Here is an 18,141-nt window from a genome sequence, read left to right on the forward strand (position 1 = left end):
TGGCTATCCGGTGGTTATCCGATGGCTATCGGATGGCAATTTCACATGCAAATTAGTTACCATCAGCAAGCCATCCACTAGCAGATGGCTTGCTGATGGGTAAATTTCCTGATGGCTTACTGATGGTAAATTTCCTGATGGCTTGCCGATGGGTGCATTTCCTGATGGCTTGCTGATAGCACTGCGGATCGCTATACCTACTGGCCATCCGATGGCTATCTGGTGGTTATCCGATGGCTATCGGATGGCAATTTCACATGCAAATTAGTTACCTTCAGCAAGCCATCCGCTAGCAGATGGCTTGCTGATGATCCAGATGAGTACATTTCCCAATGGCTTGCTGATGGGTGAATTTCCCGATGGCTTGCTGATGGGTAAATTTCCCGATGGCTTGCTGATGGGTAAATTTCCCGATGGCTTGCTGATGGGCATACATTTGCCAATGGCTTTCCGATACATGGGTACATTTTCCGATGGCTGATAGCACTATATGGATATATAACATACCTGTACATACCAGCCACCCGCAATGGCTTGCTGATGGGTACATTTCGAACACACTCTGAAGAGTCTCTTCTGCAGGCTTGACCATCTGGTACCTCATGACCTCTTGGCCAACATCAGGTACGGTATTTGAGTATCTGAACTTTGATTTGCTCAATTTTCCCATCCATAATTGCTAGAGAAACATTAGTACAAGTAGCAGGAATTCCTCTTTCCACGTACGTACTGTCCATTCTTTTGGAAGATTAGCTGTAGATTCAAATTCAAGCTGTTTGGGAGGCTGCAGCTAGCTGCTCCATCATGTAAAATCAAATGAAGAAATCCGCATGCATCCACAAACCACGTCACAATCCTTGTACGTTATAGTAATAAGACAATTTCTGGCTGGTGTATCCGGTCACACGAAGTCAGCACCTTTCTGCAGGAATCTCTGTTACGATCAATTTTCAATATATATGTCATTGCCACAATCCATACAGAGACTATATCATCTCGGTTCATAGAGATAGGCCTACTAGTACCGAACTATATAAAGCACTTCCCACCAATATCTCAAAGTCCGATCGGTATAAGACTTACCATTGCGCAGGTATATATCCAGTGCACAACCACACACAGTCCCACTCATAGCAATTTGCGTAAATATGTCTCATGGAGCTTAACGTATCACACAGGAGTTAATTGACACAATTTCTGATGCAAAAACGTTTAGGCTCCACTCCTGATACTATGTAACATTGCTTGGTCCTTTTAGAGACTACCTGTAACATCTCGCGGGTTCACAATCACTCACCATTCAGTTGGTACCGGGTAATCATGTTGATTCATCATCTTCTAGCTGACACTGGATACTAAGGCTCATACTGAACATTGCAGCTATACTTGATCCACCATAATTGCAGGCTCTTCAGTTTTCACACAAAGTTAGGACATTCTGTTACTATGTGACATTAAAATATGGGATAAAATGAGAAACTTGCTTACCTGCTGATAAGAATGATGGAGGAGAGACATAGACCCTATTGGAGTTGTGCATGGAGTGGTGTAGGAATGATGATGGCCAACGGTTATTTCAAAGCTGGTTTAACCAGGGAGGTGGGCACCTCATTGGTCTGACCACAAGGTCATCATCACCCCATACAGTCTCTCCCCCAGTCTCTTGGCCTGGCCCATAAATTTTCTTAATGACACACAAATATATATTGTATATGAACTCCTGGTTTCAGAGACTATGTTTGCTGATGTCTTCCTGGTGATACAAATGATCAGATTTTTGAAACTACAAGTTTTCTGATGGCTTCCTGATAACTTTTTTTATTTGCCAATGTCATCTTGATGGTTGATGCTTTGCCATCAGCGGTAAGACATCAGCTACCAGGTACCTGATGTCTTCCCGATGGTTAGGTGAGAAGCTGTTTAAAAAACCGAGTTTGCTGATGTGCTCCTGATAGTTATCAATTGGCCGTCGGCTAGCCGATGTCTTGTTGATAACTGGTTTAGAAACGATCAGAAAGACATCAGCTACCTGATGTCTTCCCGATGGTTAGGTGAGAAGCTGTTTCAAAAACCAAGTTTGCTGATGTGCTCCTGATAGTTATCGATTTGCCATCAGCTAGCCGATGTCTTGCTGATAACTGGGTTAGAAACTATCAGGAAGACATCGGCTAGCGGGTGATTGCTGATAGCTACCAAATCACTGCCCAAATGCTATCCGATAACCATCGGATGATCATCCGATGGCTATCGGATGGTATTCTTTTTTGGTATGGGGGGCTATTGTCTAACAATTACTGTGAAAACTTCCCGGATAGGGCCTACTGGTTTTGGTGACTTCGTCTCTCCCCCTTGGTTTTGTGCAACTTCACTTCTCTCTCCTATCTCCATGATTTTCCAACCTTCAACTTCTTCCTCTCCCCCTCCTCTCTGTTTCATTTTTCTCCTCCCAATGATTTCAAAATCTTTTACCTGATTTTCACCCTATTCTTCCTTACCACTCTCTCTGTCCCCTTTTCTCCCATCTCCACTTCGTGCAACTTCCAGCTCTCTGCCTTTCACTTGTCACTATTTGCCTTTCCTACACTCTCCCTATGTCTCTTCCTTCCTCAACTCTCCTCTTTCAAGGCTCTCCTTAGTTCTACCAAGCAACGGGACCACATACATTGGTGTTACCGCAAACCTTTCTCTCTCGTTTACTTCACCATGCCTTCCAGCAACACATAACATTAACACTTTATAGAAGCTAACAAAATCCTTTTAGCTCCTTGAGTACATCTGCATAGCTTCTGGGTCAATGTTTAAACCTTTTTTTTCCCCCCCTCAGTATCTGTGGCAAGGCTGTTAAAGGGGAAGGCTAGTAACTGATCAGTGGGAATCAGTGGAAATGCTGGAAGATGATTGTTCCAATCCTTATGGGATTCATTCAAGAGTTCATTGTATATCTATTATTGTGTGAAAATGATTTGCTTCAGAATGGTCTCATATTCAAGTAATGTACAGTTTAATGCTTCCAGGTTAGCGTCCCTGGTCAGTGACGGAGCATTAATCTGCACATTACTTGAATATGAGACCGTTCTGAAGCAAATCATTTTCACACAACAATAGATACATAATGAATTCTTGAATGAATCCCATAGGGATTGGAACAATCATCTCCCAGCATTTCCACTGATTCCCACTGATCAGTTACTAGCCTTCCCCTTTAACACAACATCCTGTGCATATCTAACAGGAATTTCCTGTTGCTAATGGAGAAGGCCAGGTTATACTGAACCCCAAGGTTTCTTGTCTCTTCATATTTCACTGTGGTCCTGTAGTTTCTATTGGCACATTTACAGCACATATCAGCCAGTACATCTTATTTCAGCATGCTTCTCCTGAAGTTAAGACACAAAACCATTCAGACATCTATTTTGGAAGGACACTTGATGCACTTTTACGCACTTCATGCATGAGTTCTGAATAAACATAGCCAAATTGTACTAACCATAGCTTCATTTATGATTAAACGAGAACTAGAAATGTTGCTATGCAACTGCTATGCCTCTGCCATATTGCATTCTCCCAATAGGTTTACCAATTGCTATGTGAGACCACAATATAACATGATTGGCTGATAAAGCACTATCTGGTAATCATACACCAATTTTCATGACAATACTTAGAGCCACAGGTCAAAATGGGTGAAATTTGAACATTTTCACTTGACCTTTGACCCCATGTCCCCAAATTTTCCCTACATAATCATTGTGTGGTAATGTATACATGTACCAAGTTTAATTACCTGGTACACAGCAAGTAAAGGCAAATTGTAAACTAAGTAATTTCCAGGATGTGGAGAAGATGGTGTAATTTCAGCTTAAAATAGATTAATTTTAGCATTATAACCTGACCCCTGACCCTTGACCATGAACTTGTGACCCAAAACTTCTCATGGTGCATCTATGATCAATTTGCCAAGGCAGAATAAGCATTTTGAAATGCTGATTCAAAGAGCGGATCTGTAACGCCATTCATGAGGGTACTGTGCATGCTCAAATTTTTTTTTTTTTTTGAGTTTCAGAAAGAGTATCGTGGTTGTTATGTTGACATGTTGAAATTGTTGAAGTAAGCAGGTCAAATTGGGGTGTGGGCTTCCTCAAGTTCTGAATTGTGTGTGCGCATTGTTCACATTTTGACTAGCTATCTGTTTAGCATGTCTGGTAACACCCCCTTAGTTTAATATCATTTGGATTATTAAATACATGTGTAGTACACCTGTTTGGGCTTCAAACAATGATGGGAATTTATACAAGTATTCATTTTGTTAACAATTGTTTACTAAATCGAACTACTGTAGAACACGATATACATTCGCGGCACAAAAATTTCGTGAATTGGAGCCGACTGCCTTTCTCACAGCACAAAATTTTCACAACTTACCACTGGCATCCAATGCAGTTTGTGTAGGCAAGAACTTTCTTGCCTACATATATCTATATATATATATATATATATATATATATATATATATATATATATTTCTTTCTTTTTTTTTGGGGGGGGGGGAACCTCAAAAAATCTCATAATCTATTACACATAAAAACTATAAGCTTATTTGTTCTTTTTGATAATTCAATAATGATGGTGTCATAACATAAAATGTTTATAAAAGCCAAAGATTTCAATTACTCTCATGATTTTAGGCCAATCTTCATTTTGCCCATATGTTTTTTTTTATTATTTATTTTACCCTTTTAAGGTCATATTTAACATGGAGTTGAATTCACATTGATTCCTATCAGGATTATGTGCCTTGACATATATATGTGCTGCAGAATCTAAGATGTACATGTTCCTATCAATCAGTATTTTCCATAAATTGTCAAAACAAATGTGCATATGACAACAATTATTTTTTGTAACATGCAAACTCACACTTTCATCTATAAGTTTCTCCCGGTGAGCGATGACTCCCCATGATGCGATTCCAATGGCTACCACATTGCTCCGCCCATTTGCAAGGGCATGGTCTCTCACTGCCTCACCAACATACTTCATCACACCAGCATGGGTTCCACCTGTTATGATCCATGCCGCTGAAAATTCAGAAAAGCAATGAATGTGAATTTGTACACTTAAATATCTGTATATAAAATATAATCTATTTTTATCCATCAAAATATGCTCAACATAAACCATCAGATGACATTGTTATTTTTGACAACACATACTCATTGAAAAGGTTTTCAGATTGATGATCTAGGATGAATTAAGAAGCACAAGTTATTCATCTACAAACCATTTGCTGAAAATTCAAATGAAATGATTGAACTAAACTACAAGTAAGATACAAACCAATAAAAGACATGTGATAAAGAAAAAAAGATATAAAAGAAAAAATAGACAATAGCTTGGGAAAGAATAATCACTTGACTGAGTTACAACAATTATTGTGCATACAGTAGAAGAAATCATGAAAGTGAAAGAGACATTCAAAATGCACAATTAAAGTAGTATATGAGCAGTACGCTGACATGCTCTCAAAATACATGTTGATTTGTGTTGATTTATGATACCCTCAACATGCATTTGGATTTCAGGGACCCTTTAAGGATATGTCATGAAGTATTGCCATGCATCCCTTGGCTATCCCCACTTACATGTGCTTGTGGCTGCCTTGATGAGGCCCTTGCGAAAGACATCTTTGAGGCGATGGTTGAGGGGGAAATTTCTGGCCCCACCTGTCACAGAGATCAGCAATTTGGGCTGACTGAGGTTCCACACCTCACTGAACATCTGCCTCATCTTTGTGGGAGGTGTGTTCTGCTCCACCCTTACAAACTATATTTATACATATGGGGGAAAAATGATACAGAAATACAGACTAATTGTTAACAACATTTTGTCGAAATTTGATTTTTGTTTGATTTTGTACAGAAAGAAATCTTTCATTAAGACAATTTATTGTTCACAAGAAATACAGTTAGTTTACTGATATATCTCAAGTTGATGTATCCATATCAAGAATAAATTTCACTCTTCGCATTTCTTGTTTCCTCATTTTCCTTCGTACACCATATGACATTGTAAAGCAAAGTTAATATCTAATGTCTAATTTCCACAGAATATCCACACACAGACACACAAAAAAAAAGAAGTAAATTTATTGCACAGAACAAGTCAAGATATCAATGTATAATTTAAAATAAAAATGCCCACAGTGGTCCATCCATGTCCATGATATTTCATAATATGTTAGCTCTGTCAAAATAAATCAAAAGTTGGCAAAAAAGAAAGTTGAGGTATGTCCAAGAGTAAATTTTAGATTCCAGGCTGAACAAGTGACCCAGTGGGTCTAGGGCTCACCCGAGTATCGCAGATTCACCTTACACATTCTTGCAGACCATTACAATAAGTTGGGAGGTTTTGGGTGACTTCCAGGGGCGTACAGGATCCAATTATTTATGCTATCACACTGGCGATGATGATTGACAATTTTGCAGAAAGTTTCATCATGTGATTTCAAAATGAAGATCAAAATGTGGAAAATGGCTCCCAATTTGGATCTGCAAGGAAAGATACTTTAAAGTACACCCCGCCCACGTATCATATTTTAATTTCAAAAGATTCCAAAGATGCGGCCGTGTGGCTGAATGCATAATTCAAACAGTAGCAAGGCCAAGCGAATGCTGACAATGACTTTTGCCAAAGTGTTAGGGGTGGGGATGTGCATGACAGACATGGAATTTTACCTTTTATTTGAAAGATTGTTGTTACTGTTGATGTTTTTAAAGCAGATTATTCAAATCACATAGAAAAGTGTTAGATTCACTTTGCATTGGTATGGCATTTATCCTGGCTAAATATCAATAAAACACTCACCTAGGAAAACAGTTACACCTTGGAATCTGTGCACTGTCTACAGGACGTAGTCTGCTTCTGCTTACTGATTCCATTCAGTGACCTCACAAATATCATGCACCTCTGATGAGTTCAGTAGGTTTCGAAATAAAAAGGAGAATGGTATTCTCCTTGCTTAGCTCATTTGCAGAGATACATATTCTATTACCCTGGCAAGAATCCCTGCCAAATTTGGGGCTTACTTCGTTTCATCGGGTGATCGCGTTCGGGTCAGGTGGTCGCGATACACGACCTTTCGTAGATTATATGCCCTAATATACAAAGGGTCCGGTGGAGCATTTGAGAATTAGACCCCTATTATTTACGAAGTACCAGGTACAGCTTACCCGAATCTTCAAGAAAAAGCCAGTGCAAATTTACGAACGTTCGCATGTTTTATCTCCGAATATGCGATTGTATTCCTATGTTTTTATTCTGAAAAAATTGTCACAAGCGTTTGTATACAAGGCTAGCAACGCATATTGCTCGCCGTGCATAACTATGGCAAAGCGATACGCTCGCGTGCGATAAAGTGATAATGCAGGTTTCAATGGACGGCCATTCATATTGTACAGTATGTGCGGCGAAAGTTTTACTAGTAGTCGTCTCGACTTGTGGATTACAACGATCTGGTCCTTCCTGCTCTATCTGAACGTCATGACAGCATTGTTATCGGCATTATCGAGGTTTCTGTCTCCACTCATTTCTTCACTGCTGGTGACAGCTAGCTCATACCACCTCCATTGACTTTATTGGGTTGAATCGTGATATCGGTCCCCTCTGTGCGTGTGTCTTCACCATGTGCAAAGTCTATGGAGGTTGATAGCCGTCACAGGCTGCACTATGACAAAATACAAATTATGTATGTGCAACTGAATGGCGGTGAATGGAGTAGGGACCTACATGTATTTCAGGATAAATGTCCTTTATTGTACAAAACCACATAGTATCATTTATGGAGACATTCTTTCAGATCACTGCGAATACTTGTGTCATTTGACTGAAAAGATGGAATTCTTTTCAGATATGATCAGAATCTAATTACTGGTGCATGAAAGAATCTTATTCAAAACTGATTAGTTTGCTTGGTTGGTCAAAGTAGACTCACAAAATTCTCCTGATTAATTGGTTCAGTTCATGTTCTCTGCTTTACCATGTATATTCTATGTTTTGTTGACCCTATAGACTGTGCAAAATGCAAACTTTGGGATTGATCATCCGGATTCTGTGTACGTGATTTTGTCGCAAACATTTTAACATATAATTTAGCCATGTCCATATATCTGGTTGCCATAGCGAGCGTACACTGACAACCATGTCTGTATGTTTTTGCATGTTTTACTGTTCCATAGGACCTAATAGAGGATGAAATTGGGTTTTCTTGGCTGCAATGTGCTTAATTAGCAAAATAGTAAGTAAATATGGCTGTTAATGGCCCTAAAATTTTTTTTTTAATTATTTGCTTTATTTTCTATGTGACATACATGTAGGGATCAAACAATAGATGTAATAAGAGATAACTGGAAAAAATTGCATTTTTCAAAGATGTACCATCTGATATACTTTGTGTCATTTTGACCCAACTTCAAACAAGTTTTGCCTCTAGTATCATCTCTCTATCATAATATCAATCTGCAAACTCAAAATTCTTAAATCATGGAAAGTGGTGAAATGTGAAACTATTTTGTGTACCTATTTTGTACTATACTCCCGCATACCCAAAGTGTATAAGAGGGTACATAGGAATCTGTGTAGTGGTTGGTCGGGCGGTTCATTGCAAAGTTTGCGTCGCGATGTTTGTGTGTTGGTTTTTTTTTTCAATCAATTCTGAATTAATTATGATGAAATCTTGGGTTTATGGTGATATTGAGTGATTATTTTCACAAGTTTGAAGTAATTGAATCTAAATTTAGTGTATATGATGAAATTGAGACATGTGTAGATTTGTAGGATATGGTTCTCGTGTGTGTTTGTTGGAGAAAGCATCGCCATGGTAATTTTAATTTTCCTAAAATTTTGTGGGTGAATTTAATATTTCCACAATATTTAAGTAATGTTACTTTAGATTTGGAATGCGTAATTATTTATATGTGTATTTATGTAAGACACACTTTGTGTTATTTCCATAAGGCGCTGCCATTGCAGCGGTATATATACAGTGAAACCCCGTTATAATGAGGTCCGTGAGACCGGCGATATTACCTCGTTATAACCGGTACCTCGTTATAACCGTACTCATCAAAAACAAAGAAAAACATAAGCATGACGTCATATACCCATCAATGAAACTTAAGAACATCATTTGCGTTGTTATTACACAATTATGGATCATTATTATTGAGAGAATAAAGGGAAATTATTTGTGAATTAGACGAAAAAGTAGGGGTTGAAATGAGCTAATTCTTTATTTTATTTTTCTTCCAAAAATCTCTTTACATAATACTTGCACAATATGTTCTTGAGAAGTATAGGCCTTTATCATTTTTGTGATTCTTTCTACACCGATCTCCTCCTCTTGTATTGAACCATTTTGAAAGAATGATATTTTTTTCGTTTGTTAAATACAGTGTAAAATGATAATGAACAAGATCAGATATTGTATAAAATGCGTTTGTTAAGTTTTTGTAAACACCAGCGCAAATAGAGCAACATACATGCGTTGTTTACCGTAACTTGCGAGTATTTTTACGCTGTTGGTGCCCACCGGGAATGCGATGATTTCATGAATCATTTCGGCTGTAATCTTATACAAAGTATGATCGTTGCGCCCGAAGGGATCAAAAATGCGTTCTTTATTTTCTTCCGAAAATCTCTTCGCGTTTTGTACATCCGTTCTTGAAAAATATGCGACAGGATTGAATTTGGAAGGTTGTGATCCTTTTTACGCAAATCCGTACCTGGTAGACCATTCTGAAAGAAAGAAAAATCTTCACTGTGAAATGCAGTGTTAAAATTGTGATAATGAACAAACCCAGATTTACATGTATTCAAACTAATGCGTTTGTTTCTTTTTCTGATTTAGGTTAACATATGTTATTCAACTATTTTTACGCTACTGTCACCTGGCGAGATCGCGATGATTTCAGAGTACATGCGTTGTTTACCGTTAACTTGCGAGGTATTTTACGCTGTTGGTGCCCATCGGGAATTCGATGATTTCATGAATCATTTCGGCTGTAATCTTATAAAATGTATGATCGTTGCATCCGAAGGGATTAAAAATGCGTTCTTTATTTTCTTCCGAAAATCTCTTCGTGTTTTGTACATCCGTTCTTGAACTGTTAAATGCGTTTGTTTCTTTTTCTGAACACCGTTTAAGTAGGTTAACATGTGTTATTCAACTATTTTTACGCTACTGTCACCCGGTGAGATCGCGATGATTTCATTAATTATTTTGGCTTTAATCATACACACTCATATTTAAATTATCATTTGTTAAATGATAATGAAGAAATCCAGATCTATTCAAACTAATGAATGCGTTTGTTTCTTTTTCTGAACACCGATTAAGTAGGATAACATGCGTTATCCAACTACAGCGTGTATTTGTACGCTACTGTCACCCGGCGAGATCGCGATGATTTCATTAATTATTTCGGCTTTAATCATGCACACCCATATTTGCTAACCAGCAAAAGAACTGGAAGTCGGAACAAAAAATGGCAAGGATATAATGAGGTGCACACACATTCCAATTGTCCATTTTTGGCCACAAGTGTCGCTACATGAAAAGTTTTTGAATGCGTTATCGTTTTGTTTTTTTTTCGTTGCGCTGTGGTCTGACCTAATATCACGCACGCGTATCTCGCGAAAAAGAAAATCGAATGACTATGTTCAGTAATTTAGTAGGAACATCAGAAGGCATTCCCGTGTCTTATCGCGTGGTTTAGAAGAAAACACAGAAGGAACGGTTCTCTGCAAAACGGGAAAAAGACATGGATAGCGTGAATTTGGTTTTCAATGTTTCGTTTGTCGAGTATTTGAAAGTGGCAATTTCGTCAAGAAATAGAACCTCGTTATATCCGATCAAATTGCTTATGTTTTTCTTTATCATGATGTACCGAAACTGTCCTCGTTATATCCGGAATCTCGTTATAACCGAACTTGTTATAACCGATTCGTTCTGCCATAGGTTTACACGCAAAGGAAAACGGGACCAACGCGATCACCTCGTTATAAGCGGTTCCTCGTTATAACCGAACTCGGTATAACGGGGGTTCACTGTGTCACAAATGTACACACAAGTAGTTATGTACATGTATCAAGGCTGTATGCATGGTTGTTTAATGTGTATGTACACAGGGTGACCAGATTAATGGAGAACATTCTATATGATATAGATATAGTACATACAGGCTGACCAGATCAGTGGAGAATTTTCTACATGGTATACAATGTAGCTACAGTACATGTATGCATGTGACAGGAAATACATTATAGCTCACTCAATCTAGAATGATTTAACCCATTCCAGAAAATTCTAGGAAGTGCTGGCTGAGTGAGGCACAGCCCTTGTAACCCAATGTGATTGGTAGTTAATTTTGGCAATGATGTTATGCACATATTAGGCAGTGAGTCATCCAGGATTCCTGGAATTTGGACTTGCTAGTATGTTCAGGTATGTGGCCCCAGGTTGGAGAAAATTACAGAATGTACTAGAAAGGGGTGAATGGATAGTATATAAGCAGGAGAAATTCTGAGGTAGGCAGAGTACCCAACACCTCTGCTCTGAGAGTTACGTCACTTCTGGCTCTGAAGCGACTTGTTATAGTCAGTCCTGTGTTACCTGCTGACCTGCTATACAAACTGTGTTTGTGGAGATAAGGCCTGGGAGACATTTTGCCTGCAGAGAATTAATTTGCCTACATTGGAGATAGACTCCATATTTTAGTGTCAACGGACATTATTACGGCAAAGCTGTGACGGGCCGGATTCCTTGCTGGACATTATAAAGTGAATCATCATTCAACGCCGCAACTGGACGTGGTCGTCATAACGTTTGGATTCTACACGTTTTGCTGTGGACATCTATCGTGGATTTTACCCCGGATTTATACTGTGGATTAATGCAACCTGTGCCTTTGGAGTTACGTCGGAGGAATCATTCATCGGTGCATCAAGGACCATTAATTTGTGCATCGAACATCGTTTCTGGACATTCTCAAAGGATTATTTGATTTCCAGGGATATTGCCTGTAAGTGATTCCATTACCGATTTATAATTGTTTTATTGATCATTATTGTACTGATGTGAAACCGATAACGAGTCTGTACCCACAATATCACTGTTAATAAACCGCCTGAACATTAGTTGATTGTTTCTTTTGTGCGATCATTCTCAGAGTGATTTTGGTCGTAACTGTATTAGAATATTTTTTGGAGTGAATTATAAAAACATACATTGGGATATAGGTGATATATTGTTTGGGGTATATAATGATGATGCAGGAAATGGTATTAATGAATATATTTATGTGTTGAATAATTGTATGAAAGTGATATATATTAATAGTTTTTGTATAGTTGTAAATGTCGATCGGGTTAACGCATTATGGTGTTATGGTACATATGGATATGCTATATATTCAAATTCATGATTTTCTTCCGTCGAGATGTTTTCATTGCAACTGATTGACAAATTGCCCTACATCGACGTAAAACGTCGATGTAGGGCAATTTGTCAATCAGTTGCAATGCTATATATTGTATGTTAATATGAGTTAGTTTCATTTGTATTCTATGATATATCTGTGATGTACCTGTGATGTATTTAATGTTTATTTTGCTGTGATATCCGATGTACAAAGAATTTACAGAGTGGACAATAAAGCAATCAATCAATCTATCAATCAAATTAACAAGAATGGAGTTAGCGCATTTTGCAATAAAACTCTTCATAATTATGTCAACGCTTATAGATTTGCTGTTTTGATCGGAGGTATTGGGCCTAGCTAGGAACACTAATGCTTTTCCATATTTGTGCATCGTATTCTCTATCCTGTAATGCTATTGTTTTATTTAGCCATAGAATTATGTTTCTGAGGATATTTCATACTCTTTTATTTGTTATTGCCATCAATTTTTGTGCTATTTTGTGGCTTGTTTGATGTCTTTTGCTTTGATTTATTCACTGGATTCGCCGTCCCTGATTCACCCGATACTTCCATCACTTGAATGACACTTTTTTACATACAGTCGCGTTAAACGATCAGCCTTATGTCAAGGATAACCTGTATTAAATTGTGATTATTTTACCCCTCCTTACCCGACCCTTCGTATATTAGGGCATGTTATTTACGAAATGTTGGGTAACGCGACCACCCGACGCGAACGCGATCACCCAATGGAACGAAGTAAGCCCAAATGTGGTATAAATCTGACCACGCGTTAAGGAGAAGAATTAAAATTTGAAGATTGTCTTCACTTTACCCCCAACCCCCCCCCCAAAAAAAATTGATTCTACAGTCACTAATCTAAATTACGCATAGCACTGCCTTAGCTTATCACTTACTGCATGGCTTGAAAGGAGATTAGTAGGATTCCTTAATTTGGGGGTTTTGTCTGTCTCCCCCCCCCCCCCCATTGGTACATTTATGTGCAAATATTCTTCACAAAAGCGATAAAGCCTGCCAAGTTTGATGAAAATTTGACCATGCATTCTCATGAAAAGAATGAAAATGTTTGATTTAGGTCCCAATTTGGACCCCTTCCTCTCCCTCCCCCCCCCCCCCCACACACACACAAAGACTCAAAGGGGGCACTCATGGATCTGCCATTAACAAACATGAAACTAAAGTTATCAATGCACTTACTCATAATATCAACTTATAACTTTTGGTTCTAGAAACAATTTTAAAGATTCCTCACAGGAATGGTATAGTATTGGTTGAGGTTAGGATCCAGCTTTTACCATTTTGCAAGTTTACTTAGAAAACCACTTTATGAAATGTGAAAGAGCATACAATTTTAAGAGGAATTCAAAATTTATTTGACAAAAATTATTTTTGAAATCACTGAGATATCCAAAAAACAAACAACAAAACAAAGTAAAACAAAGGGATCCTCAAGATGGGTCCCACCTTTTCTTAGGATTGCTTGTTTTTGGGTACTGTATCTCAGCCATTTCAAAACCAATTTTCATCAAATTAACTTTGAATTAATTTTTGAATTCATATGCTCTTTCATATTTCATAGGAAGTTTCTCATTATCTCACAAAAATGATCATAAAAAGGTTGGAAACATGAAGCCCCACCTCATCTAAAACTGTATCATCCTTTTAATACCCCCACCCCTCCCCCATGATGCCCATGTGTACAAATTGAGAGCCTATCCTCCTTTGGTGTTACCTGCCAAGGTTGGTGAAAATCTGCTAAACAGTTTTCAAGAAGAAGATGAAAATGTACAAAGTTTATGCTCGACACACGCCGGATGGTGGATGGTGAGTGATGGCAATAGCTCACTTGAGCCTTTGGCTCAGGTGAGCTAAAAATGAGGGTATCATCCACCCTAATGAGCTGTAACAGATTTCAGATATATACACATGTATGCCTGTTTTTCCCACAATTGCCCTGCATACCGCCATGACAAACACACACACACACACACACACACACACACAGAACTTAAACTTTGACAAGCTGGTATGATGACATAACACACTGGATAAAGAAATTTGGTGAATTTAATTCTCCAGAAAGAAAAAAAAATTCCATGCCCAAAAGTTAATTTTTGCTTTATGTTTGCACACAATGGGCACAAATAATGCACACGCACAATATTTTGAAATGCTTAAAGTGGTCTGAAATGTATGCAAAACTATTTCCAGGTCATTTGGAAAATTTCAAATTCTAATGTGCAGGTCAAAGCCATTTTTGCTCTGGATAGACAAATCATCATATTAAATATACAATGACAAAATTTTGTGTTTGAATGATATTTAGAACTGGAGATACATACAATAATGTGATTCTAGATATCATGGTTGAGCAACTGCATAGACCCCATTTACAGTGTAGGGCCGGGCTGAGCTTTACCTTATGTATTGTAATAGGACACCCAATCCTATGCATTTACAGTGACAGGCTCAGCCTGGTCAACATTTAAACCTTTCAATATTTTGTCCCAGTCATGCTCTGTGCTGGTGTCAAAGTGCAGAGGTGCTGGCTTTTTGCAATGAACAAAGGAGCTACAATTTTTATACACAAATCTGCAAACAAAAATTACATATATCTTACCAAAGTTAATCAACAAAATAAAAGAACAAAATGGTGTAGCATAGTTAAGATGATTCAATGATAACTAAAATTCAAACACAAGATTGGAAATCAATGCAGAACAAAAATAGAAATGTCGCTGTGGTGACTGGTATGCCTCCCCCCGTAATGCATGGTTCTCCTAATAGGTCTATAGTACAGTGTCTTAACGATGTGTGATGACAGTTTCACATAATTGGCAAAATATCAAAATGACAGGTTTATCAAAAATTTGTTGAATGTTCCCTTACCTTGAACTAGGTTTAATTGGATGAATGGCTATATTGTCTAAAGAGTGCAGGTATTTGGGGAAGTGAGGATTTTTACTTGACTTTTGATCCTTTTATAATTATGCATCAACGTAATTTTCAAGGTATGGAGAAACAGTGTGATTTCAGTTTTAAATAGTAATATTTTAGCATTTAACCTGGCCTTTGACCCTTGACCTTTTAGCCTAAAATTCTCAAGAGAATCACTGTCAGGTAGAACATGCATAAATATGTACTAAGTTTCATGATATCTTGAGTCACTTCCGAGATATGGAGGAAGAAGTGAAATTTAGCACTTTCACTTGACCTTACATTTTGACCTTTGACCTTTTGGCAAGAAACTTCCCAGAGAATCTCTATTGGGTAATACATGTAGATATTCAGTTTCAAGAAAAAATCCCACAAGTGACATAAGTTTGAAGTTATAAGAAATTCAGCTTTTTGAGATAATCAATAAAGCATTGTACAGAAAGAAAAAAAGAATCTGTACAGTTCAAGCAGAAGGTGATCCGTGTGAGAAGGTGATTCACATGAGAAGGGGGTCTGTGATTTCACAAGGATCACCTAATTAGACTGTCACAATGACCAAGCAGTAGGTATGTGTGATTGAATCACAAAACTGATCAGTCAAGGAACTTCAACGGCTCTTTACTTGCCTTCAATACTGCTGACTGAGGTTATGATCTTGCACTGAGATAATATCATATTTCAACTAACAGAACACTGTACCTTGCGCGGCTTCTGTCCAACTCCTCCTCCAACTGCCCCAGTAAACTCTATTTCTCCATAGGCATTGGTTGCACTGGTATGAGTATGTGTCTCTACTTTCCACTTGGCTGTCTTGTCGGGGTTTGTCAAGAAGCGCTCCTCATGCTTTTTCTTTCTTTTGCCACACTGACATTTTGGATCATCAGTCCTGACAGCAAAATTTAGAAGACACATTCGATAAACAATAACATTCTTTTAAAATTTTTATTGATGCACTCACTACACGTTTTGGTTTTCTCTTAAGACAATAACAGAGAGAAAAAAACAAACAAACAAAATTTCAAATAAAGAAAAGTTTTCCCACAATACATGACAAATTACAGTTAACCCATATTCCCTGGTCACGTAATGCAGTGCATAAGCTCCTGTGCCAGAGGCTCTTTTATTCATGTTCACTCAACTGTGCTCTCTTACTACCAAATTGACATTGCTGCACTTACAAATTGAAACTATCAATTGAAAGAGAAATTAATGGTAAGTAATCATCAACTGTGTGGGTGATGGTACAATCTAACATTACCAAGGTGATGTTAGATTGTTTTTGTTGCTTGAGAAAAAGGAGATGATTATTTGCTTTATCTCCCACATCGATTTACAAACTTGAGATTTGCTAAAAATGTATTCGATCAACCACTCAGATTTTTTATTTCACAATCGTGCTAAATGTTACAACACAGGTGGTTGTACGGTACAACCAGTCCGTGGCATGGCAGCAGTCGAATGAATGAGACAGATGTCAAATCTAAGACAATAACAAGCAATGCTGATATACCAGGTATCAATAATTGTGCAATATGCATGGATGTGTGCCACAAGAACTTGCTAGCTACTCGCGTGGCCGATCGATGTGAGCGATACCTTTATCGATTCCAATTGCGGGTATGTAAAAAGTACTAATGAAAAAAGACTATCACGTATGATACGATGGTATGGATGCTGGGAGAAAAACATCTCTTGGTCACATGTTCCAAATTCTAGTAATCCCACTGGTCAAACATACCTATGTGGGATATAGTTAAATGTAATACTTTAAAGAGAGGAAGTCATATATGTTTGTGCGCATTTTAATTTGGGGAATTTCACGACAGCCAAGATATGTGAAATTAAAATGCACCAAAAGTTTTTGGTCTACACTGAATGCATTGAATGTTAGAGAGATATTGTGAAAATTTCATGCCGCAATAAAGGCTGTTAGCTTAAATTCACGAAAATGTAATGCCGCGAATATTTTATTTTTACAGCATATAAATCAGAGTCCTCTGATTTATCATGTGATGTCAATTAATGATTTTAATATTTACATATGAAATTGATGAAAATATGAAAATACATGCTTTTACAGTAAGTCACTTATCCAAAAACATTGATTTTTGTACTGTATTGTGTATTGTGTGAAGTTGACCATGTGGTCAAAATCACACTCACAGGCCTGCCCTTAATGCACTACTAGTGGGAACAGCCATTAGTTGCAATTTTTATGTTGTATTTTAGTTTTTACATCAGAGGAGGACTCTAGGAGCAAATGACAACAGACAGCCTAAACTATCAACTTTGCAGTGCAAATCATGGTTCTTCAAAGAGAATGACTTACAAGTGGACTAATCACATTTTGTAATTTTTTTAATCACATTATGTATAGTTTTTTAACCCCTCTCTGACGGCAATGCATTTGACTTCAACAAAAGGTCATGCTTTCACCATTTAATACCTCAAGTCACATTTTACTGAATGCCCTCTCCTTGTGTTGTACCAGCTCCATGGTTAGAGCTATCAAGGAGGTATACGGATTCCCCTGCACTATCATGACATGGTACTCACTACTGACAGCTGAATTGGGAGGGGTCAGGAGACAAGTTTTTCTTTCATTTAAGTGGTGTTCCCACTTAAGCTGTGGCTGGTATTGGCCTGTGCAAACCACACAACATGAAGCCCAGTATCTGGGCATTACATTAAACCATGCACAGTTCTT

General features: G+C 37.8%; 1 protein-coding gene across 1 annotated transcript in view; it reads right to left on the reverse strand.

Moving 5' to 3' along the window:
• Positions 1-18,141, reverse strand: part of LOC140238363 (transient receptor potential cation channel subfamily M member-like 2) — a 370,479-nt gene that overhangs the window by 281,003 nt on the left and 71,335 nt on the right. Inside the window, exons 4-6 of the mRNA XM_072318295.1 lie at positions 16,134-16,320; positions 5,643-5,823; positions 4,918-5,078 (exon numbers count right to left, since the gene is read on the reverse strand). Coding sequence (XP_072174396.1) covers positions 4,918-5,078; positions 5,643-5,823; positions 16,134-16,320 — 529 coding nt within the window. The remainder of the gene's footprint in view (positions 1-4,917; positions 5,079-5,642; positions 5,824-16,133; positions 16,321-18,141) is intronic.

This window comes from Diadema setosum, chromosome 14 (genome assembly GCF_964275005.1).
Source record: "Diadema setosum chromosome 14, eeDiaSeto1, whole genome shotgun sequence".
NCBI lineage: Eukaryota > Metazoa > Echinodermata > Echinoidea > Diadematoida > Diadematidae > Diadema > Diadema setosum.